We start from the raw sequence: 21,422 nt of genomic DNA, 5'->3' as shown, positions 1-21,422 counted from the left end.
TCTGTGAGTTGTTATCACCCCATGCAGAAAGGTGCTGGTGGCTTCTCTGCTACCACTTAGGAGGAGACATCCCTGCAGCACAGCAATACATGCTCAGGGCACAAATCTGTGGCAAAGCTGAGGTTGCTTTGTGGCATTGTAAGGGCCACAAAGAAGACTGAAGTCCTGCTGTGATTTTTTCAGGTTTCTCCTGCTATGCCTTTATTTCTATCTGAATCTATCAGCCCAGCAAGCTGTAATGGTTAAGTAGATGGAGAGAGGGAAGAGCCCTGTACAGCAGTAGATGCTACTGGACACAGGCATATTTACATGGATTTGTGGAATCCTGAACAATTTCAGAAGCAGAACAGAGAAAAATAAAAACAAATGAAAACAGAAACAACTTTTCCCTGTCCTCCTTACAGCTCTTCATTATCATACTGTTCTTCCACACAGGATAGCCCCAGGGAGATTTCATTCTGCTTCGTGATCTTGGTTTACTACCCACTGTCTGCTCTTTCCCCAAGTGCCTGGGGAGGAGTTTTCTGCTGCTGCTATTCCTCAGTGGCAGTCTGCCATCTCCCTGAGGCCCTCTCCTTCCTTGTGACAACTCTCTGCTGGCTGCACACTCTGCTTGACAAAATTAAATGTACTGGTGAAGATGAAGCGTGCCAATCTTTTTTCTATACCAGGTAATCAATCTTTCTCCTCTTTTTGTGTCTGAACACTTAACTTTTGCTGGGAAAAATGATGACCCAGCCAGCAGCTCAATTCCAGGAATGCAGAATGATAGAATCATAGAATAGTTTGGGTTGGAAAGGACCTTCAGATTATCTAGTTCCACCCCCCTGCCATGGGCAAGGAATGCCTTACACTAGACCGTGTTGCTCAAGACTCCGTCAAACATAACCAAATCCCCTCCAGTGCCATGGTCAGTCAGTGATTTTCACATCACCAATCTTCCGACGTGGGAATTTCAGGGATGGTGAGCATAATCCACTCCATCTGTACTTTTATCAGGTCACTTCTCCTTGACATAACTGCTTGCTGCATGGGTTTCCTTTTGTGGTACTTACTGGGTTACCTGCTGGGCCAGGTTCTCCTGCAGGTCCGGGTGATCCATTCTTGCCCTATGTCAAAAGTAATGTATATTATAATTAAAAACATCCACCTACTGCTACACCAGAAGGGATTTCTTTAGCATTGTCCAACCTCCTCTCTCGGCAGACTGCAGAGTAAGGGCCTCTTATTTCCAATTGACCCCATAGTTTTGATGGCATGACTGACCCTATCTCAGGGCAAAAATTGAGATATGTGGACCCAAACGCCCTAGTCTGAAGATAACCAAATCAGCATTCCTCCTCCTTTTCTTCACCATTATCCCTATCATATGCAGCCTCCTCCCGGGTGGATGGAACCACCTGCTATGGCTGTTATAAGTCACCAGTGTTCAGACAAGCCCCTTTAGCCCGTGTTTGAAGCACCTCTTGTCTACTCACTGATCAATGTTAAAGTCCTCTGCACTAGCTGACAATTATCTCCAGCTCCCCCATTTTTTAATCATTTCAGGCTTCTCCTCTTTTGGGGAATGGAGAAAAACATTTGTTCTAAAACCTTGAGACATCTGATACACCAGACAGCTCAGAATGAGTCAAATCATCCTTTAAAAGGACCCATGTCTCATAGTTCCTTATCAAAGCAGCTGAGCTGACCATCTACACTAACTAAAATTTGATGAGATGAAATTTTACGCCCTGCTCCTCTCTCATCCCAACTCACCATGCAGAGGTGTTTTTCCCTGCATTGGAGTTGGCCATAAAAGCCATCCCATTTACTGGCAATATTCAAAATCATGCCTCATGAGTCTTATTAGAGAATCACAGACTAGTTTGGATTGGAAGGAACCTTAAAGTTCATCCATTTCCAACCCCCTGCCACAAGCAGGGACACGTTCCACTAGAGCAGGTTGCTCCAAGCCCTGTCCAACCTGGCTTCGAACACTGCCAAGGATTGGATATTAAGAAACAAAGCAGAGGAAAACCAAGAGAAACCGATACTTTGCCCTCCAACATACAGCCCCCCAGGAATCTTGTCTCCAAAGTAGAATGAGCCCTGGAGTTACAATGATTTATGTCTCCTCAAATCTTTTTATTCATCACTAGCATTGTGCAGGGGCATGACAGGTTAGCGAGTGATGCCAACAGGAGAGGAATAATGAGATAAATTACAAGGTAGACACAGCAGCTCTCCATATGTTCCTGCAGTCTTATTTAAACCCCTACCCTACAGCTCAGAGGGACCTGCCGCTCCAGCTCCTGTCGTTGCTGGCTGAATCAGCATTTTTGCCCTGATTATGTTGTAGAATCTGTTTCACTAGAAGGTCTTGCAAGGAGGAAAAATAAATCACTGGTTGTAACATAGTAAAGATGTGCCTGGGTTTATCATTCAAATTAAACTCAAAATTTAGCATTAGAGACCTGCATTCAAATTTGTAACAGAAGAACTGAAAAAACAGTGAGATTAATGAAAGTAATTTCTCAGCCATCCCAAATGACACTTTCTGAAATGTCAACTGATGTGCAATTTCTCCACTGAAGTAGTAATTAAAATCTACAGGTGTTTAATTAAACAATATTATTCCTGAAATTATGTTGAGGTTTGTTTTTTTCCTAGAAAAAAATTGAGAAAACAAGACAAAAATTAATAGTATCACAACTGGATCCCACATATCTCAACCGGGGCACCTGCAGTCAGTGTCTACCTTTGAAAACTGAGGCCATGTGAGAAGCAAGTGAGATGCTGGAGCCAGGACTGGAATATAAACACTTCTGATACTGCAGTCCTGACAGAATCCATGAAACTGTTCTTCCCACCGAGTCATTAACCATCACTCCATTGCACTGTTATAAATCTGTATCACTTTCTAGCAATGTCGTTGTGATTTGTCTCTCTCAAGGTAGGTAATGTGTTTTAATGACAGAATCATAGAATGGTTTGGGTTGGAAAGGACCTTAAGATCATGTAGTTCCAACCCCTGCCATGGGCAGGGACACCTCACTCTAGACCATGTAGACCAAGAATCTTGCTCAAGACTCTTCTTCCAGACTAGAAGTCTGGACTGCAGGACATTCCCCCTATACACAATGTACCTCCAGAAATGGGTTGTCAGGAGAGAAAACTCACCGGCTGCCCCCTGGGTCCTCGAGGGCCCTGTGGTCCTATGGGACCAGCATCACCCTGAAGTGAAGAACAGGATTGTGCTGAGTGAGAAAGGTCTGACATGCAGGCAGGCAAACAAGCATTTGAAAATGTTCCTACTAAATCACACTGTTCACAAATTAGGGGGAAACAGCATTAAATGAGTCTCATTACCTTGAATTTTAAATATCTATCACTAAATGTCTTCTGATTACAGGCAAACACATTATTATCAGGTTATCTTGAAGCTGGATTTCACAGGGACAGAGATTCTCCAGTACTTTTCAAGAATTTACTATTATGTTCTTTTTGAGGGAGGCTTAAGACCTGCTTCTGTCTTCTCTGAGGGGTTTCCTTAGGTCTATCTTCCATTTGACTTTGTAGGGCACCATTTATTTCACAACAGTTTTCCAGTGGTACAAGGGGGTGCAAATGAGAAACCGCTTCCCCAAGTCCCATGGCAATGGCACATTGCTCAGCAACTGCTGCAGGATCCTACGTCAACTGCACTCTCCCAGGACTGTGTTATGTGGCTGTATCTGACCCTAATACTGTCAGAGGACCTGTTTGTGTATTATCTTTCTTTCCATCTTATTCCATGGGTATTTCATAGATTTCAATGGAGCTACACACTCAGTAAGGTTCATCTTCTGCAAAGGAAGCATGACAGAACCTGGCCCAGTGGACCTGCAGGATGAAGCAAAGGGATCGCAGAAAGCAGCTCCATGGCTATGTGGCACAGCCTGGGATTCAAACAATGCAGCTTCCTCTGCTTTTCCAAAGACATAGCTGACATTTAAGTGTTGGCAGCTGAGCAGTGACAAAGGCCTTCATATTCTTCGTTACCCTAATGGTCTTTGCACAAATCACTCCCTGTGCACTGCTGCAATAATTCACCCTTTATTGCAGTTTCTGCAGCTGGCTTAGGTCAGGGTCACTGTGAATTAAAATCTTCATTTGTCAGGGAGAAGGAGATTATTTTCTGTCCAAAACGGTACACTTACATCCTTCCCTGGTGGCCCCTCACGACCAGCAGGACCTGTCACACCTGGTTCCCCCTGCAATTCAGCAGAAAAGAGAGAGCTATCAGCTTGAGGTCAAAGGCAGAGCAGTAACACCACTGTAAGAGATAAGGGGTTTCTGCAATATTGGGCTTAGCTCAGTGAAAACTTTTTCAAAGCCAGCAGGAACCTCGTTCATCACATGTGACACGTTAAGTCATACACATTACTCAGAAGCACCTTCTGTAAATGCTGCACAAGGCAGTACATTGCTTTCCAGAGTATTTGCTATTGCATTCATGAAAACACCAACCTATTCATGATATAGAAACTATCATAATGAGGACAAGATGAGGAACTCACTAGATTTTCCAGCTAAGCTCCTGCAAGTAGAGCATGTTATTTCCCTGTAAAAACACAGAATTAGGCAGAAGGACGTTCAGATTTGTACTTCACTTTCTACACCAAGGAGCTTTTTGTACTGTATTGCTCAGAATGGAGAGGAGACCAGCTCTTCATGAAGGAAGTTTTAGGGTTTGAGTTTTAGGATCCACAGTCAACTAAGTCAAAGGACTAAAGACATTTTTCTGTACTTATTTCTATAAGTTTTGTTCCTGAACTTATTTTGCACTTCTTAAGTATATTTGGAGGAGAACTGATACTTCTCCAACAAGTGCAGTAGGTTCCTCACCTTGTATGTCAGCATTTGTACCAGAGTAAGGAGGCATCCTTGAAACTTCCTCACAAAGGGCTATCTCAAAAGGACCATCAGAGGGCTCAGCTCTACCAGCAGCCACACCTTACCCAGAATCAGAACTTCAGCAGAGGCCAGCTGCTGTGATTTTATGCTATGGGGGTGTGCCTCATGGTTGAAAACAGCCACATTAAAAACAGACCTCTCATCATTTTTACCTGTTGCCTCAGAAAGGCCGACTTCACTTCACACAGTCTTTCTCCAAAGGATCATGCATGAGGTACAAATTACTTACCCGGGGTCCTGGAGGACCTGTATCTCCTCTCTGTCCTTTGAAACCCTACAAAGGAGAATGAAATCAATAATCATCCATTACCCTGATGCATGAAACACTAAGAAAACTTTATCTTGAATGTTCACTTAATATCCTTCCCAATTTTGCCTAAGATTACTGTGGACTGGTCAGCATGGAGCTGCTGTGTCCCAGGGAGTGATTAGGAACGGCCACATCACAGGAGGAGTTTTCCATAGCTCTTTGGCTGCGAGACCCAGACTGTTCCTGGTGTGAACAGCTAATAAATCATTTAACCCTAAATTTCTATTGTTCCCATCCCTTCAGAGGACAGATAAGAGAATGCAAGGGCTACAGCTGTGACTATGCCTCTGGTAGGAGGGATGTCATAAAGTTACGTGATTTAACTTCTAGATAAGGGACCCACGGTTCTCCAGGTGTGAAGGATGTGTAAATGACTGTGCTGGATTTCTTGTAGTTATTTATTTAGTCACAATGACATGACTATTTGCAGCCAGGTCAGCTCTTTGGTTCTGTGTTTCCACCAGTAAAGGGCCTCATCTGCCCATAAAAAACTTTCCAGCTACAGTACAGAAGAGTGACTAAATTGAACCCTTCAGAGCAGTACTTACTGGTAAGCCTCTGGCACCCTCCCGGCCTGGGAGCCCTGGTTCTCCAGGCTTTCCCTATGTGAAACAATCATATTCATGTTAGCGAGATTCTCAGGTTCATCTCTCTGTTGTTGCAAACCTCTCACTCTTTTCCCTTAGATGTAACAGCACTGAGAATTGTGATTGCTGGAGTCTGAGCATGCAAAGAAGACACTAGTGACAGACATTCTCATACATACCCCTACCTGCACTGCCACGAACATAGCCTTTGAGATTCAAAGGAAGCTTACACCTTTGGCCTGGTGCCTCTTCGCAGTGATTTAATGAGGGGTAGTGCACAAAACTGCACCAATACCTAGTCAGCACATACAAAATCAACATCTACATGTACAAATAGAATCATGGAATAGTTAGGGTTGGAAAGGACCTTAAGATCACCTAGTTCTAAACCCTCCTGCCATGGGCAGATATGCCTCACCCTATGCCATGTTGCCCAAGGCTCTGTCCAACCTGGTCTTGAACACTGCCAGGGATGGAGCATTTACCACTTCTTTGGGCAGCCTGTTCCAGTGCCTCACCACCCTCACTGTAAAGAGCTTCTTCCTTATATCTAACCTGAACTTCCCTTTTTCATTTTAAACCCATTACCCCTTGTCCTATCACTCCAGTCCCTGATGAAGAGTCCATCCCCAGCATCCTTGTAGCCCACTTCAGACACTGGAAACTGCTCTGAGGTCTCCCCACAGCTTCTCTTCTCCAGGCTGAACAGCCCCAATTTTCTCAGCCTGTCTCCATATGGGAGGTGCTCCAGCCCCTGATCATCCTTGTGGCCTCCTCTGGAATGCTCCGTGTCCTTTTTATGTTGAGGACACCAGAGCTGGACACAATACTCCAAGTGGGGTCTCACGAGAGCAGAGTAGAGAAAATCAGGCGCTTCAATGCAAGCACACAACTGTCTGAAGCTGCTGTGAGAAGCACAGCTCCACATACCCATTGTCCTAATGACTGGGAACTTGGCTCTTCCCAGAACCAATAACTCCCATTTGACAAGCCACAGAAAAGGGCTGGCAATGCCGGACGCTGGAAACACATCGTTCACGTAACAAACACAGTTGCAAGGAATAACATTCACTGCCCAATTTATTAACAGTTCCTTTTAGCCAACAACTTCATGGCTCAGCTGTTTTCCTCTCAGCAAACACAAGTACAAACTAAGCAGTGAAAATAAAATATAAAACCTCTCATGCTGGACAATAGAAGTGTTGAGAAAAAGCTTCTTTAAAGACACCTCCTTTAAACTTTTTTATGCCCCATAATTTTCTACTTAAAAAATGGATCACTAGGTTTAATGGTACCAGACAACCTTCTTTCTCTACAATATTTACCATAGCTGTAAAAGTGGAATCACTAAGTTTCAGTGTATTTATGGAAGCTGTAAAAGTAAAAGAACCTAGTTTCTTTTCACAATTGTGAGTGTGTGACTCTTATAAATTGCTCAAGACAATTTAGTCCTGTTGTTAAAAGAAGATGTGCAAACAGGCTTCCTGCCCTCCCTAAGGAGTCCATAGACAGGCAGCTCCAAAAACAATAACTGGATGAGGATCTGATTGCCTGAACAAAACAGTTTTGCATCACATTACCGGTTCCCCAAGAGATCCTGGCTTGCCATCCTTGCCATCATTCCCAGCAATTCCCTGTAAATGAAATGCAAAACAGGGTATAAGGAAGGAGTCGACAGGGAATATTTACAGTGACAATTCTGTTTCAGTATTGCATACTTAAGTCTGCCTACCCTTCCAAAAACTACCCTATTTCTATAGCTCAGCCATAAACCCCTCCTTGACACACCACTGTAACAGCATAAACTATTTCCCTTTCCAATATACCAAGTCTAAGGGATTTTCCTCCTTCTCAGCAATGTGAGTGCTCCAACAACCCTAAAACAGGATTCTATAAAGAGGTGTTCTGAATCATTAGCATGCCATTATTGTCATTCAGCTGGGCTACTTCACACTAGAAACAGCTCTAGTCCGATTCATAACGGATTAAACAAAAAACCAAAAACACCCTCCACATGTTGTACTAATACACTGTCCAGGAGAGAAGAGTCTATGCCCAAAATGCACTTGATCTTGAGTCCGTGCAAAGGAATTATTCTGACTGGATTCAGATAAAGATAGCATTCTAGTCCATGATTTTTTCTGCTCTTACACTGGAGCTATTAGTTGATTTTTGTGCTCTGCATAAGAGTATTTCTTCCAGTTAGGAGGCAGATAAGGAACAGACCCAATTCACACTGGTAATTAACACTTAGCTTTAAAGTGGTCAAATACAGCATTCACGCTGTCCTGGACCAAGGGCATAGCATTAACTTAAGAGATGCCATTATAGGTCATGCCTACCTTTCAAAGCACCTCAAAAACGTCACCTCTTTGTTTTACACACCTATGTGTTTAAACCTATAGTTTACAGTACTGAACTAGAAGGGGCTGAACTGCACTCACTGGAAGTCCAGGCAATCCTGGTGGGCCCTGTGGACCTGGAGGGCCATCTTTACCCTGGAAAGAAAGCACAAACACTGTGGGTGAAGACAAGCTGCTCAGGTGCTTCTCTCTGTTGAAGATTTATCAAATGCAGAGACTGACAAGGGACAACTATGAGAAGCAGGTCTTGTAGTCCATGTCACACAGTTTATGAAACTCCTTGAATTTCTTCTAGTTTTTATCGGAGGTTCTTTTCACATAAGACATCCAGTATTAGTTACAAATTCTTACAGATGGAAAAACCATTGAAATCACTGGTATTTTTCTTCTGAGGTATTATTATATTTAATATTTAGTCCTTAAGTTCCTTCATGAGATGTCCAGCCAAGAAGTCAAAGATCTATATTTTATACCTATCAAATCAGTACTTATAAGAAGTGCCTTGCTGACAGTCCTAAGAAATCCCTTTACAGGACCGCACAGCAGCATCCCAGTGTCTCAACTTGATCATCCTTTTGAAAGGGATTTTCAGCCAGCCTGTCCATATAGACTGTGGCCTCTCTGTTGAGAGTGCTCACTGATTTCATAACAGCCATCAGAAGGACCATCACCGTTCACTTACGATGAAGTTCAGGTTGAAACGGACCTACAAATGGCATCTTGCTCATTAGGAAGCCCTGCTCTAGAAATTAATCACATAATTAGACAGTCTTAAACTGTTCCAGCTCAACAGCATGGGTTATTCAAGGAAGGTTCATTTTTTTTCCTTTCCAACCTGAAGTTAACATCAATCAGATTACTTGTCTCTCCTAGGGTTTTATGATGCATTACCATAGAGTAGCATCTGAGCATCCTTCAAATGAAAGAGTGATAGCAAAATTCCTCATAGTCTTCTCAAAGGTTTTATCTATACTGGTATTTCCAGTGGTGCCAGGGAATGTTCTCAGGTCCTGGCATCTAAATTCTCTGTCCTGTGACATTCTTCACAGTTTGCTGGTCCCAATTTGACAATCCCCACACAGGTGTTAGCTTGGGTCATGAAACATCCTAACACATTCAGTTATCCTTATCTAGAGGCGAAGAGACATTAATAGCAAGGAAAGACAGGTAAGAGGTACAGAAACCTCCTTAGAGGTCCCATGAGCTAGACTATGCTCTGGCTAATCTGGAATTTCATTCAGTGAGTAAACAAAACTGCAAGACCAGAGTAATCTGTGGTTATTTGTGGAGGTTCCACTTGTAAGTCTAGAGCTGATTCAGGCTGAATATTTTGGGGATCTTTCAAAGGACATTATATGGTTTCCAGCTCAGCTTTGCTTCTAACAGCTAAATATAGCTGAAGCTGGTGGTGAAACACACAGCTTAGAGCTTACTATGTCTCCTGGGTTTCCTGCTGGTCCTATTGGTCCTGGTGCTCCATCTGGGCCCTAAACAAAATAAAGCAGAAACAATGTGAGTGATTAACACATTTTGTACAGTTGTCAACACACTCCCTACCACAGCTGGCAACACTGAAGTTCACTCTGTTCAGCATTCATTCCATCATTCCTTCATTCATCCCAGAAAAGCAGCGCCAACCTCTGCATTGAATCAGCCTCCAAAGCCAGAAATAGTCAGATATTTGAGTCTGGTCCTGGCCCTTCCTTCTGAAAATAGGGGACAAATAGGAAAAAGACAATCTTGTGATATAAAAATAACTTTGAAGAGCAGTTTGAAGCACACTTTATGGCGGGAGCCACAAAGCAATGCAAAGAGAGTGGAAAGTCAGCAAAAGATGAAGAAAAAAATATCTGAGGAACATCACATTGAGGTCTGCTTTAACAGGCTCAGTTTTACCTCACACATTTCCTTTGACTCTGAGACTATTCAAAGGGTCTCATAGGACAATTTTAAGTGTTTTAATCCGACTGGAGTAACCCTATGGCTGTGGCAGTATGAGGCTAATACAGACACAGCAAATATGTCTGTGTTATTAGCTTGTCTTAAAATAATGCTCACAGGAGTGTAAAAGCTGGTCCACAGGTTGTCTCAGTGGCAAAGCATTCAGCATCCTTTAGACACTGCTGCAGTCTGAAAACAGGATTTTAATCTAATCCTCTTTCCTGGTACTTCCTGTCATTGAGTCAGTGCAGTATAAATTCAACTTTGAGGAGACTGTGCTGATCCCCAGAACAAATGAAAGCTGCACACCCTCAGCATGGCAGAGCCAAACTGCACTGTAAGCAGTAATATGAGTAGTGATGACTGTGGGCAAAGAAAAGCAGTTTGGAAAAAAAAGTCCTTCACTCAGGAAAAGTCCCAGCTCTTGGAGGGTGTAAGCAGTGGTATCAAAACCAGGACAGCCAAGTTATTTCAGCCCTGCTCCTGCACTGTAACCCCTTTTTAAATGCAAAGAAGCATAACTGTTTTAGTGAAGAGTAGAGATAGGAATGAGGAGGACTGTGACAGAGAGGGACACAAGTAAAAGGATATGAATAATGGAGAAAATCCAGTCTCATAGCACTGTGTAAAACTGAGGACTAAATACTGTAAGATCTGCTATTTCTAGGCTGCCAACTTATTCCACATATAAGAAAACACCTATACACATACTAAGTAGTCCCTGTGGAAGAGATTTCATCATCGTTGTCAGACAGTGAGTGAAGCTGAGCATCGATTTACAGAGTTGAAGCAATCAGTGAAAAGTAGCCAATGTATTAAATAGCAATCATCATGAGTGGGGAAGTATGACACTCAGGGGACCATTAGGAACCCACTGGAAAATGCAAATGCAATGCACAGACAGATGGGAATGGTCCCTTCTTCCACATGGAGCTTGCAGCAACCTTTACAAAGGAAAGTACAGGACCATAGAATCATAGAATGGTTTGGGTTGGGAAGGACCTCAGGATCATCTAATTCCACCCCCTGCCATGCGCAGAGGTGCCTCATACTAGACCATGTCACCCAGTCTTTGTCCTAGAGGAACTTACAGGTGGACCAGGGTTTCCAGGAGCCCCTGAGAAGCCAGGCATTCCAGGATGGCCCTGTAAAGCAAAAAGAGAGGCTTTCTTTATGCGTTATTATTCACATCTCTAGTTGTTTAAAAGCTAACTGGTTATTGAACATTGTGAAGTAACATCAGAATGAGACAATTCAGAGAAAGGTCATTATAAGGAAATAAAGAACAATGGCTGTTTAAAACAAAACCTTGGTTTTCAAGGCATGAAAGTCAAAAATAAATGTAGTTAAATTTAAGGTGTAATTTCTCTAATGTGTACTTCAGTCTATGCTAATGGAAGATGAGAACAGACACTGTGGAACTGTACAAGGCAGGAGATCAGGCAGGAAGCAAACCTGCTTAAAATATCCTACAAATCTCATCGAAGAGTTGCTGGTTTGCACCTTCAACTATTGACATAGCTCTTGCTAAAATTAGCTGTGAAAGTTTGCTTTAATTTAGACCATTCTCCTCTTTCCTGTGGCATCTTAGTCCCTCCTAAAAGGTCATTGCTACATTCATAGAGTCATAGAATCATCACCTTCTAAGACAAATAGAAACTGTTTTTTTCAACCCAGTGACACCTGATGTCCAGGATCTCATCTAGGCATTGTCTGGGGAAATGACTAAGGGCTGGGTAATGTAGAGAATTTAATGTATCCAATCTAGAGGTGAGGAAACATCACACAAGAAGATTTTCATTGGAAACAGGGGTGGAAGTCTGTGGAGGACTGCTACTGTTCCACTCACAGCACACTTGAGATTTATGAGTGATGAAGAGCTCCCATCTTCCTCCTCTGCCTCTGAGAAGGATATTCCTCTACAAGCACCATAGGAGTTATTGATGAAGGAACAATCACAGTGATGGCACTGCTTGAAAGAAAATTCTCTTTTTACCTGTTCACCTTTTTCTCCTACATCCCCGGTCATACCACGGTCTCCTTTAGCACCCTGATAATGAAAAAAAAAGCCATTGAAAGTCATTTAGATTCAGTATTGTATCAGCTTTTTGAACTATTTCATAAAGCACTTGAACATTTGAGCATAAAACTCATAAATTAGGGCCGAGTCCTACTTGCCCTCCTCTTAAATTTTTCCCTAGACTTTTACTACCAGTGTTGGAGTCAGGAATATATGTGAAGAATGGCCTTTGAGCATATCGAGTATAGGCCATTTTTTTTATGTTGTAGTCTCATAGACATGAAAAAGACTTACACATCCTTAGAAATTAGACAGGTTGTTAGAAACTTCACTAAATCAGATCTGGCCCAACAGTATGAACCAGTTGGCTCCTCTCCCTTCAGGAACAGCAGCAATAACAACGGTTTTTCTAAGGTGCAGTCAGAAAATTCATACCCAGAAAGTGCTCCCCTCTTTCTCAATCTCTCTATTCCCCAGTGACAACAGAATGGAAGCAGCTAACTCAAATGTAGATGTCTGTATTATCCATGTTTAAAGTAAGGCAAGATGAGTCTCACACGGAGCACTAGTGAGCTGCTGGCCTTGAAGGTAATACTCTGGTTTACTTCATGAGAACTAGGAGACAAGTAGGGGAAGAAGGGGCTACCATTTAAAATTAAAAGAGACATAATTCATATTGCCAGAAGGAAGGAGGCTGCTCAGGAGCAAAGATCTGCAGTTTACTGTTCTATTTCAGAATGGGACTCAACGCTAGTTTGGATGGTGTTGGTAAGGACAATATACTACATCTTCAAAAGTGCAGATCACTGTGAGGGTCTGCCTAATGTATTTAGAAAGGAGTCACAAAGACTGTGTTCACACCTTCTCAGGTGTCTTAGAATATTTTCTTTAAATGTTTGCAAGCTCTGTGAATCTGCCTTTTCACTGAATACAAGTTAGACTCTTTATCAATTACTTTATTTTATGCACATGTACAGTTTAAAATTGGTGTTGTTTCTCTACATAAGCATTCAATCTGCCCAAATTTCTGCTTTCTCAGAGCATATAAGAAAGCAGCAGACGTGGAATGTCTCAGGCTGCTTGGCTTTTCTGCCAGTTGTTGTCTTGATGGGTTACTAATTCTTTTGCAAATTTTATGCTGGGACATACTTTCATTTTGATCAACCCAATATTTACTTTTGTGACTCTATTGCTCTCCCCACCACACTTTTAATTACAAGATATAAAATGAATTCATGAATCTCTATTAGCTTGTTCTACACTCTAGTAAGTGCAAATACAAAGATGTTAAAATAGCAGAAGCTGTTCTAGACAGTAGGTCTTAGCAGGTCAGTAATGCAGGGAAGATTGGAGGAAACTGTGGCCCATCATGAAACCACCTTAACTCTCCCTTCATTGATTTGTTTTGATTTATTTCACATTAAGCAGTTGTAAAGGTTTTGCTTGTGACCAGGCACTGGCATTGTGAGCAGACTGATGACAGACCTCTGCATAGAAAATGCTTGAAATGTGACATTATTGGAACCCTTCAGACATCAGAAGTTTTATGTTGGCCTCGGCCCCTAGACTGTTAGTCAGAAGCTGAAACAAGGACTTCTTCCTATAGCATGTTTCAGGAAACATTCAGAGTCTGTGGATAAGACCACCATGGTAGATAGTGTATAGGGAGCTCAGCAGCCCATTGCATCAGTCTTAATTTAAATGGTAGAAGCATACAGGATTCAAAGAGGAGATGAAACAGCAGGGTACCTACTGCTGAGGCTTTCCTCTCTTCCTCACCTCATTTAGGAGAGGTGATTTACTTCTAAGTCCTTATTTGTCATCAAAACACTGGTATAATGAAACTCAACATCAAGAATGGGGCCCTACACATGTGTGTATGTGTCTGTGTGAGCAAAGGGATAGTATAAGACACTATTTAAGTGAAACAGTATGCACATGAGGAGCTGTACAGTTCTGCATGCACATGACATTCCAGTGACTTGCCAGTACAGGGTCCACCCAACAGGCCAGTCCTACTCTTTACAGAGAGATGGATGCCACCAAGATCCTGCTTCAGCCAGTGTACTAACTAGTCACAAATAAGTTTTCATTAGACAACTGAAGAAAACCAACCAACCTTTGGGCCATCAAGCCCAGGTGGGCCTGCAGGACCTCTGGGACCAGCATTCCCCTGTAATGCAGAACAGGTAGACTTAAACACTAGTTTATTCCATTGACTCGACAATCAGCTAAAAAATATTTAATAGGTTGCTGACAAAAAGAATCAACCATCTAAAAATACTATAAGAAAACAAGGTTACAGCACATCCAAGCCATTGTCACTTCTGCAGCTCTCTTACCATTTTCCCATCCTGGCCATCTCTACCTGGTGGTCCTCGGAGACCTTTATCACCTTTGAAACCTGGGATGCCTGGCAATCCTGGTGGGCCAGGAGGGCATTCAGTGCATACATCCTAGGAGAGAACATAAGGAATGAAATTAGTAATGCACTGTGGAGCAGAATGAGGGTCAGCAGCTGAGCTCACACGTCCCATGGTTTGTTTCCTAGCAGTTCCAGTTGGACAGGTCCTAACTGATCATCCAGGATCAAGAAACAAAGGAAAAGGTCTTCCTAAAGGGGACTTCAGAGAACCACAAAGCAAGGCTACCAAGAACAACCTTGTTTCAAAGCTACAAGACTGTGTCTACACAAGTCTGAAAGCTATGTTACTGCTCAGAGGACAGATTATTAGGGAAAACCCAGGTGCAGCACAACATCAGAAAGAATGTTTTGCAAGAGAACCTGCATTCAGCAGCCAGCATGGTCAAGGAGAACTCATCTGATGGCATTTCTGAAGACCAAGTGAATGTCACAGTGTCCTGGCCACTTACTAGCTCGCTCCCTCCAGAAATTTTTGAAGCATCGTCTCAGTAGTCTTTGCATTTCTACTACCCTCAGGAAATGAAATACTTTGGGTATGACATTTTCATTTCAAAGACAGATTCCCTTCAGCAAAAGGGGATTAAATCCTGCCTATAAGAGACAATGGAGCAGAAGACACTAATCATCAGGCTGGGAGTTGGGAGATCTTGCTCCAACACACAACTCTGTCAATGACCCATTGCAAAATTGGGGGGTAAACTGTCTTTGTAAGTCTTAGTCGTGACACGAGTATTTATCTGTTTACAGTATAAGTACTTGAGAAACATCCAGAACAAGAGGCCTGATTTTATCTGGGACTTTAAGGTGCTGTACCAAGTGTGGAATGAAAAAATACCAAGCAGAAAGAATATGCAAGGCATATGAGTGCGTTTAACCATAACATAATCAAAGCACAAAGCCAAAGGAACAACAAAATGATATCCTGTAGCCAAGAATCATTCTCTTACTATTGTCCTTATCAGAAATCCCAAACAATACCACACAGTGAAACCTCCAGAAAAACACTTGGCTCCCTAAGAAAGACAGCTCTTCAGTGAAGCCATTTCACAGTGGCAATCTTAAAAGGCTCTTTTTGTAAATGGGGTTGGTAAAACCAGGTAATTTTTTAGTTTTAGTTTCTTCTAATCAGTAAGAAAGGATTTTTTGCCATGTCCCAAGACTGCTTAAAAATCTCCCAGCTCAGCCCACTTAAATCTGTAAAGTTTTTGCAATCAACAGCTATCAAATACTGACTTATTTCCCAGACAATTCCCTACATGGAGAGTAAAAGAAGACAGATAGATCATCACTTTTGAAACATGGGTACATCTGGGGTTAATTACCTGCATCCTTTCAAATGCACTATGCAAACCGACTGCACCCACAGTTCAAAATTACTCAGGTCATTGTTGAATGTATACATGAAAAATCAGACATCTCATTAAAATGGTTTCCAGTTTCTGGTTTAGGTAATACAACTGGACAATGTTTGTTTCTCCTCGGGAATGCATGCCTTAAAGAGCCTAAAAAGGCTCAGAGCTCTTGTAACATACACCATGTTATGAAGATCTTTGTAGATCATCTCACTGCTGGGGATGGTAAAAGGATTTTGATCGCCAGCGTGTGCTCCAGTGTCTCAGTACCAGTGCAAGCAGGAGACCTGCAAGTTTCAAACTTTGACAGAGTATTTAAAGGCATCCTTTGCACTTGTAGCTCTGACACTTTCCCATCACAGAGTGTTAGTCAGGTCTGAATCAGACATACAGTTAGACTCCCACCATCATCAAAGGCCAATTACCTTGACTAAGAGATTTATGTCCTCTGGAGAGAGCAGGGGTGGGGAACCCTGTGGAATGAGAAATCCATTATTCAGGCAATTTTAAACAGCATCAAAGTATAAGAACATTTCCTGAACATGCTTATGGACTCTTACTGGTTTCCCTCGCCCTTCCTAGGCTGAACACGTACTTCCTGCCCTACATTTTCACTGCACTTCATCACATCTGAGATGAACTCTTGCTGAGGGTATTTACATGCAGGATATCCTGTTATTTCCATACTGTTCTAAAGCCATTCAGATACTTTTACCAGAACCCCTTAGTGTTTCTTAGTGTTTTTCAAGTTGTTCAGCTGGAAAGAGCAGCAGTGGAAATGCACTGAAGTGCACTTCTGAGGTGAGGTGTAGAGGTGGAAACTGAGTTAAAAAGAAGATGTAATGTAGAAGTGAAGTTACATACTGGTTTTCCAGGAGGTCCCCTTTCCCCTGGATTCCCAGGTAGACCCTACAGATCAAGAGAAAGAGAAATTATCATGCAATAATATTATCATACAATAATATCCCACACTCTACTTGCTGACAGCTCTGGACTAGCGCATTTTACTTTCTGCCACTGAGCACCACTGCTCCTTGCATGTGACAAACAGAGATATCCACAACTTTAACATCTTCTGAACCCCTCCTAAATCTCATTTATCTATTCTGTTACCTTGTTAAATTCGAGTCATACAAAGTCTGAAATTGCTTTAGTTTTTCTTCTTATCACAGGAAGCACTATGCGCTGCAATATCATGAAGGATGAAGCTTTAAATCCCTGAAGACTCCTGTAACATGCAAGATCAAGGCTTTGCTTTGCATGAGCCTCGCAAACAGGTCCCTTGCACCTGAAATAGCAATGAGCCTTTTTGTTTGTTTGTGGGGGTGTATTAGTGTTGTGGTTTAACTATTGGTATTAGTTTTCTTGTGATGAAGGCATACAAATGACTAGAGTCCTTAGAATTTAAGGTTCAGGAAGTTACAGGGTTCAGGAAAGTTATAAGGTTCGGGAAAAGGTACACCACCCCTCAGTGGTTTGCTTGTCATTAGCTTTGTTAAAAAATAAAATAAACATGAATAAATAAGGAAAAAATCAACAGATAAAACAAAAGATTATTTTGGAATCCTTGGATAAAGTGATGCTCACATGAGAAAATTAATTTTTTGATCAATGTCCGGATGGTGACAGAAATCCACATTACAAGGATCCTTGCAGTAGTGTTTTAAGTTGCAGTGGGTGATATTTCCCCAAACCATTCTCTGCTAAATCCTGTATCTACCTGGCCCATCACCCTGTGTCATCACCCATGCATATGCATGTTCTATCCATATTAAGAACCTTAAAGGACACACAAAATACGTTCTAGCTATCTTACCCACATACAAAAGGCTGTCCTACATGACCATTTTTGCATCCACAGGAACAGTTTCTACTGCCCATTTAAAAGCATCTTATCTGTGTTCAGGTTTGTTGATTCTGTAACAAATCCCACCTGGAGAGATCTCTGGGATGGTGCCAGATTAACACCCAGGCTGTTAATCAACATGCTGAAGATACCAGCAGTGGTTTTCAATCAGTCTAGTCTTGGCAAGGGCTACCAAAGGGACTCTGAAACTATTCCATATTTCTACCTATAAAGCTCCTTTAGAAACTGGCCAAATGCTTTGCCAAGAAGGGGACTGGGCAATCTGTCAATCACTGTATCTCAGGCTGGTCCATTGTCTCCAATCAGTTCTTTGCATTATTTATGCAGACAACTAGATGGACACTTACTTGGCTGCCTGGAGCTGAATGCCTTAAGCACCTTCAGATATCCTGCTACACCATAATTACAGCTAAAGACAAACTTGGATTTCATCATTGTATGACACTTATAACTTAAATCCTGTATCTCTTGCTAGAGGAGAGAGAAAATGGGAAAATACATTGATTGCACCTTTTCTATGTTCACAATAAACACTCCTTGGTCAACAACCCTTCAGTTACCTTGACTTTCTGACATGAATATTAAACATGAACTGAAGTGGAACTAAAGTGGAAGTGAAGTAGTACTGAAGTCCATGGATGAAAGCTTGTTTCCCGAGGAACCAAACCTTCTGCAGGTGAGAGCCAAGAGAAGATAAAGCGTGAAGGAGATTCTTGGCTCATAATTATCAACAAATGTCCTCCTGGGGAACTGAGTAAATATCAGGAAACATTATAACCTTTTATAGTTTTGCTTCTTATACAGAGCAGCAATGTGAATGTATAAGATTGTGGGATGTTTCCAAATGTTCCCTTCTCTTTCACAGATGTTAATTGTCAGGTCATGCTCTTGGCATCCTCTTCACTGTGGTTCTCAATCACTTCTGGAATCAGGAAGAGGGTTGTCTAAATAACAATTACACAGATCTTATATTCCCAGGCCTGTTTTGCTCAGGAAGATTTACACAGCACTTACTTGAAGGAGTGCAAGGAAAAGCAAAGACTTGAGCCATAAGAATCATCCTGGATCAGAAAGCAACACAGAAAAGACAATTCAGAAATGTCTTTCATGCTGACTATCCATGTAGCTATAAATAAACTATTTCTACCATGGGACTCCTGACAGCCTTTTGCTTGGGGATCTGAAACATGACATGGTACTACCAATGGAATTTGAGCATTTGAAGAAGATCTATTTAAAGATCAATATAGAAAAGACTTCTTATTTATGAGAAAAGAAAGGGGTGACTAAAACTGAAATCCTGGGAAAGATCTGTGATATCCACATAGTATCAGATCGCCCTGAGGCAAAAAAGGATGGACCTATTTTCTTGAACATTGTATGATGTGGACCTGGAGATGTCTTTACAGGTTACAAATAAGCCAGGACATTGAACTGAACACACCAGGCGTAGGATGATGGCGCTTCAGCATATTGCATTAGCAGAGAACAGGCAACTGGAAGCAGAGTCCAAAGTAGAGGAAAGATTTCTGGGCTGGAGATAGAAAAGGATAACGACAGAAGGCGAGCTGCAAACATTGCTCAGAGCAGAATGAAAGTGCTCAGAGGGTATAATTGCACCTGACAAGCTGACTAACAGGGGAGGAAACTGCAAAAGAGAAAGCCAGAAAACAAATGCATTAAAAAAGAACTTCAGAGAGCCTGCCCCCCCAAAAATGCATGGTACTGAAAAAAAATGCTGTTAATGTGATGAGGGGACATGCATGGTGCAAATAACCAGTGTTGGAAAGCTCATAACATTTGAACACTTTCAGGAATTTACAGCCAACAGTGGCTGGCAAGAAGTAGAATATCCAGTGAGAGGTAGAGCAAACCAGTGCGGGAAAAAGACATCAGTAGTGTGGAGGTGTGGTGCACAGATCTTCAAAATGCAACACACAGGAATGGTCTCTAACTTCCATCAGTGGGGACTGATGGAAGCTGTGCAGATGACATGCTGAAAATTGAGGCTTAGGAAACTGATGCATGGGAAAATAAAGGTGGAAACCAGTCATGCAGGCTTATGGAGAGGTAGTTCTATTACCAGACTGAAAATTAAGCTTGAAATGCAATAGCTAAAATAGGTTGTAAATCCCAGGAATAAAAAGCCAATAGGGGATTTAATAAGTGTACTCTGGTTTGGGGTGTATGCATCCTAAAACAAATACAACGGCTCCTTGGAACTATCCTTCTAACTATACGGGAAAATGAACCTCAGAACAGAAAACTCTGCTTTTCAGCTCTGATGGCAGTAATTATGCATCCAGAAAGTTTTTGTAATTATGACAATAAATGCAGGGAAGATTAACTTCTTGGTAACACTGGAACTTAGTTATAAATAATTAACATCATTAAAAAGTTATTAATTCAATGTTCACGTTAATTAAAATGATCATAATCAAAATGTAGAAAGAGCTTATTAAATTGGTGCCCTCGCTGCTAATAGTAGGACAGAAGAATGTCTCGTTCAGATTGTTTTCTAATCTATGGGAATTAAATAGGTATGTGAACAGAAATATTTTATCTCCCAGCAGACAGACAGAGGAGAATGGATGCTTCTCCCAAAAATGTGTAGTGTAAGGTTAAGGTCAGAGAGTGTCTGCTCCTTTAGAGGTACCTTTTTCAAAGCAACAAGGGAAAACAAGGAGAAAGCCATAAATAAATAAGAACATAGAGGGACATGAACCTGACCAACAAATAAAGGAGGCAGTGATGGGAACCAAAGCTGGACAGTCACACTAATTGTTGAAGGTGTGTGAGAGTGTGAGAAGGTTTGTTCCAGCAAGATTATCTGATCCAGGTTATCTGATTCCTTACTTTCACTTTTGGAAACTAAGGGAAAAGGAAAAAATCAGAAACAAAATAAGTCAAGACACAGACCTAAACCTGAAACAAACCTTGCAACCCACACTAATTGATAGGCTATCAAGAAACCACAGGCTGCACTTCCAGGAAGATCAAGCTGGACTTTGCAAGTGTTAAGATTGTAAACCAGGGGGACCCTGAACTGGGAGGGGGTGCAGAGATGTGGAGATGCATGAGGGGATATGCATGAGAAAAAGGGAGCAGAGAGGAATAAGCAGGGGAGTATACAGACAAGGGTATAAAAGGGACTGTGTAAATGTGTTATAGAATCACAGAATCATAGGATCAACTAGGTAGGAAAAGACCTTTAAAATCATCAAGTCCAACCATTACCCCAGGACTGTCAAGACCACCACTAAACCATGTCACCGAGGGCCTCATCTACATGGGTTTTTTCATTCCACCACTGCCCTGCCTGGGAAGCCTGTTCCAATACCTGATTATCCTCTCTGTCTGTAAAAGGTGCTGGTCAGTGCAATTGTCTGGCTGAGTCCTGCACCTGATCACTATGATCCTAACGTATCTTCCTATTAATCCTTTCATCACTATCTCTTGGCATAATGTGTATGTATGTGTGCTGCAAGAACTAAGTGCCAGCTACCAGTGAGACCTGCATGTTACTGAAAACTGGTGCCAGCTACTGAAGTCAGACTGGGATCCTGGCTCCCAGTCTATCTGTCAGCTACTGGAGTGACTGCCGGGGTCTTTGACCTCT

The 21,422-nt window shown here is 42.0% G+C and overlaps 1 protein-coding gene across 1 annotated transcript in view; it reads right to left on the bottom strand.

The window, feature by feature from the left end:
- Positions 1–21,422, bottom strand: part of COL22A1 (collagen, type XXII, alpha 1) — a 194,292-nt gene that overhangs the window by 10,339 nt on the left and 162,531 nt on the right. The window contains exons 42-55 of the mRNA XM_010014574.1: positions 16,801–16,845; positions 16,362–16,409; positions 14,502–14,615; positions 14,279–14,332; positions 12,136–12,189; positions 11,231–11,284; positions 9,632–9,685; positions 8,280–8,333; positions 7,416–7,469; positions 5,797–5,850; positions 5,168–5,212; positions 4,182–4,235; positions 3,163–3,216; positions 1,056–1,109 (exon numbers count right to left, since the gene is read on the bottom strand). Coding sequence (XP_010012876.1) covers positions 1,056–1,109; positions 3,163–3,216; positions 4,182–4,235; positions 5,168–5,212; positions 5,797–5,850; positions 7,416–7,469; positions 8,280–8,333; positions 9,632–9,685; positions 11,231–11,284; positions 12,136–12,189; positions 14,279–14,332; positions 14,502–14,615; positions 16,362–16,409; positions 16,801–16,845 — 792 coding nt within the window. The remainder of the gene's footprint in view (positions 1–1,055; positions 1,110–3,162; positions 3,217–4,181; positions 4,236–5,167; positions 5,213–5,796; positions 5,851–7,415; positions 7,470–8,279; positions 8,334–9,631; positions 9,686–11,230; positions 11,285–12,135; positions 12,190–14,278; positions 14,333–14,501; positions 14,616–16,361; positions 16,410–16,800; positions 16,846–21,422) is intronic.

The sequence above is a fragment of the Nestor notabilis genome, unplaced genomic scaffold, assembly GCF_000696875.1.
Source record: "Nestor notabilis isolate BGI_N333 unplaced genomic scaffold, ASM69687v1 scaffold780, whole genome shotgun sequence".
In the NCBI taxonomy this organism is placed as follows: Eukaryota; Metazoa; Chordata; class Aves; order Psittaciformes; family Psittacidae; genus Nestor; species Nestor notabilis.
This window is presented reverse-complemented; position numbering and strand designations above follow the sequence as displayed.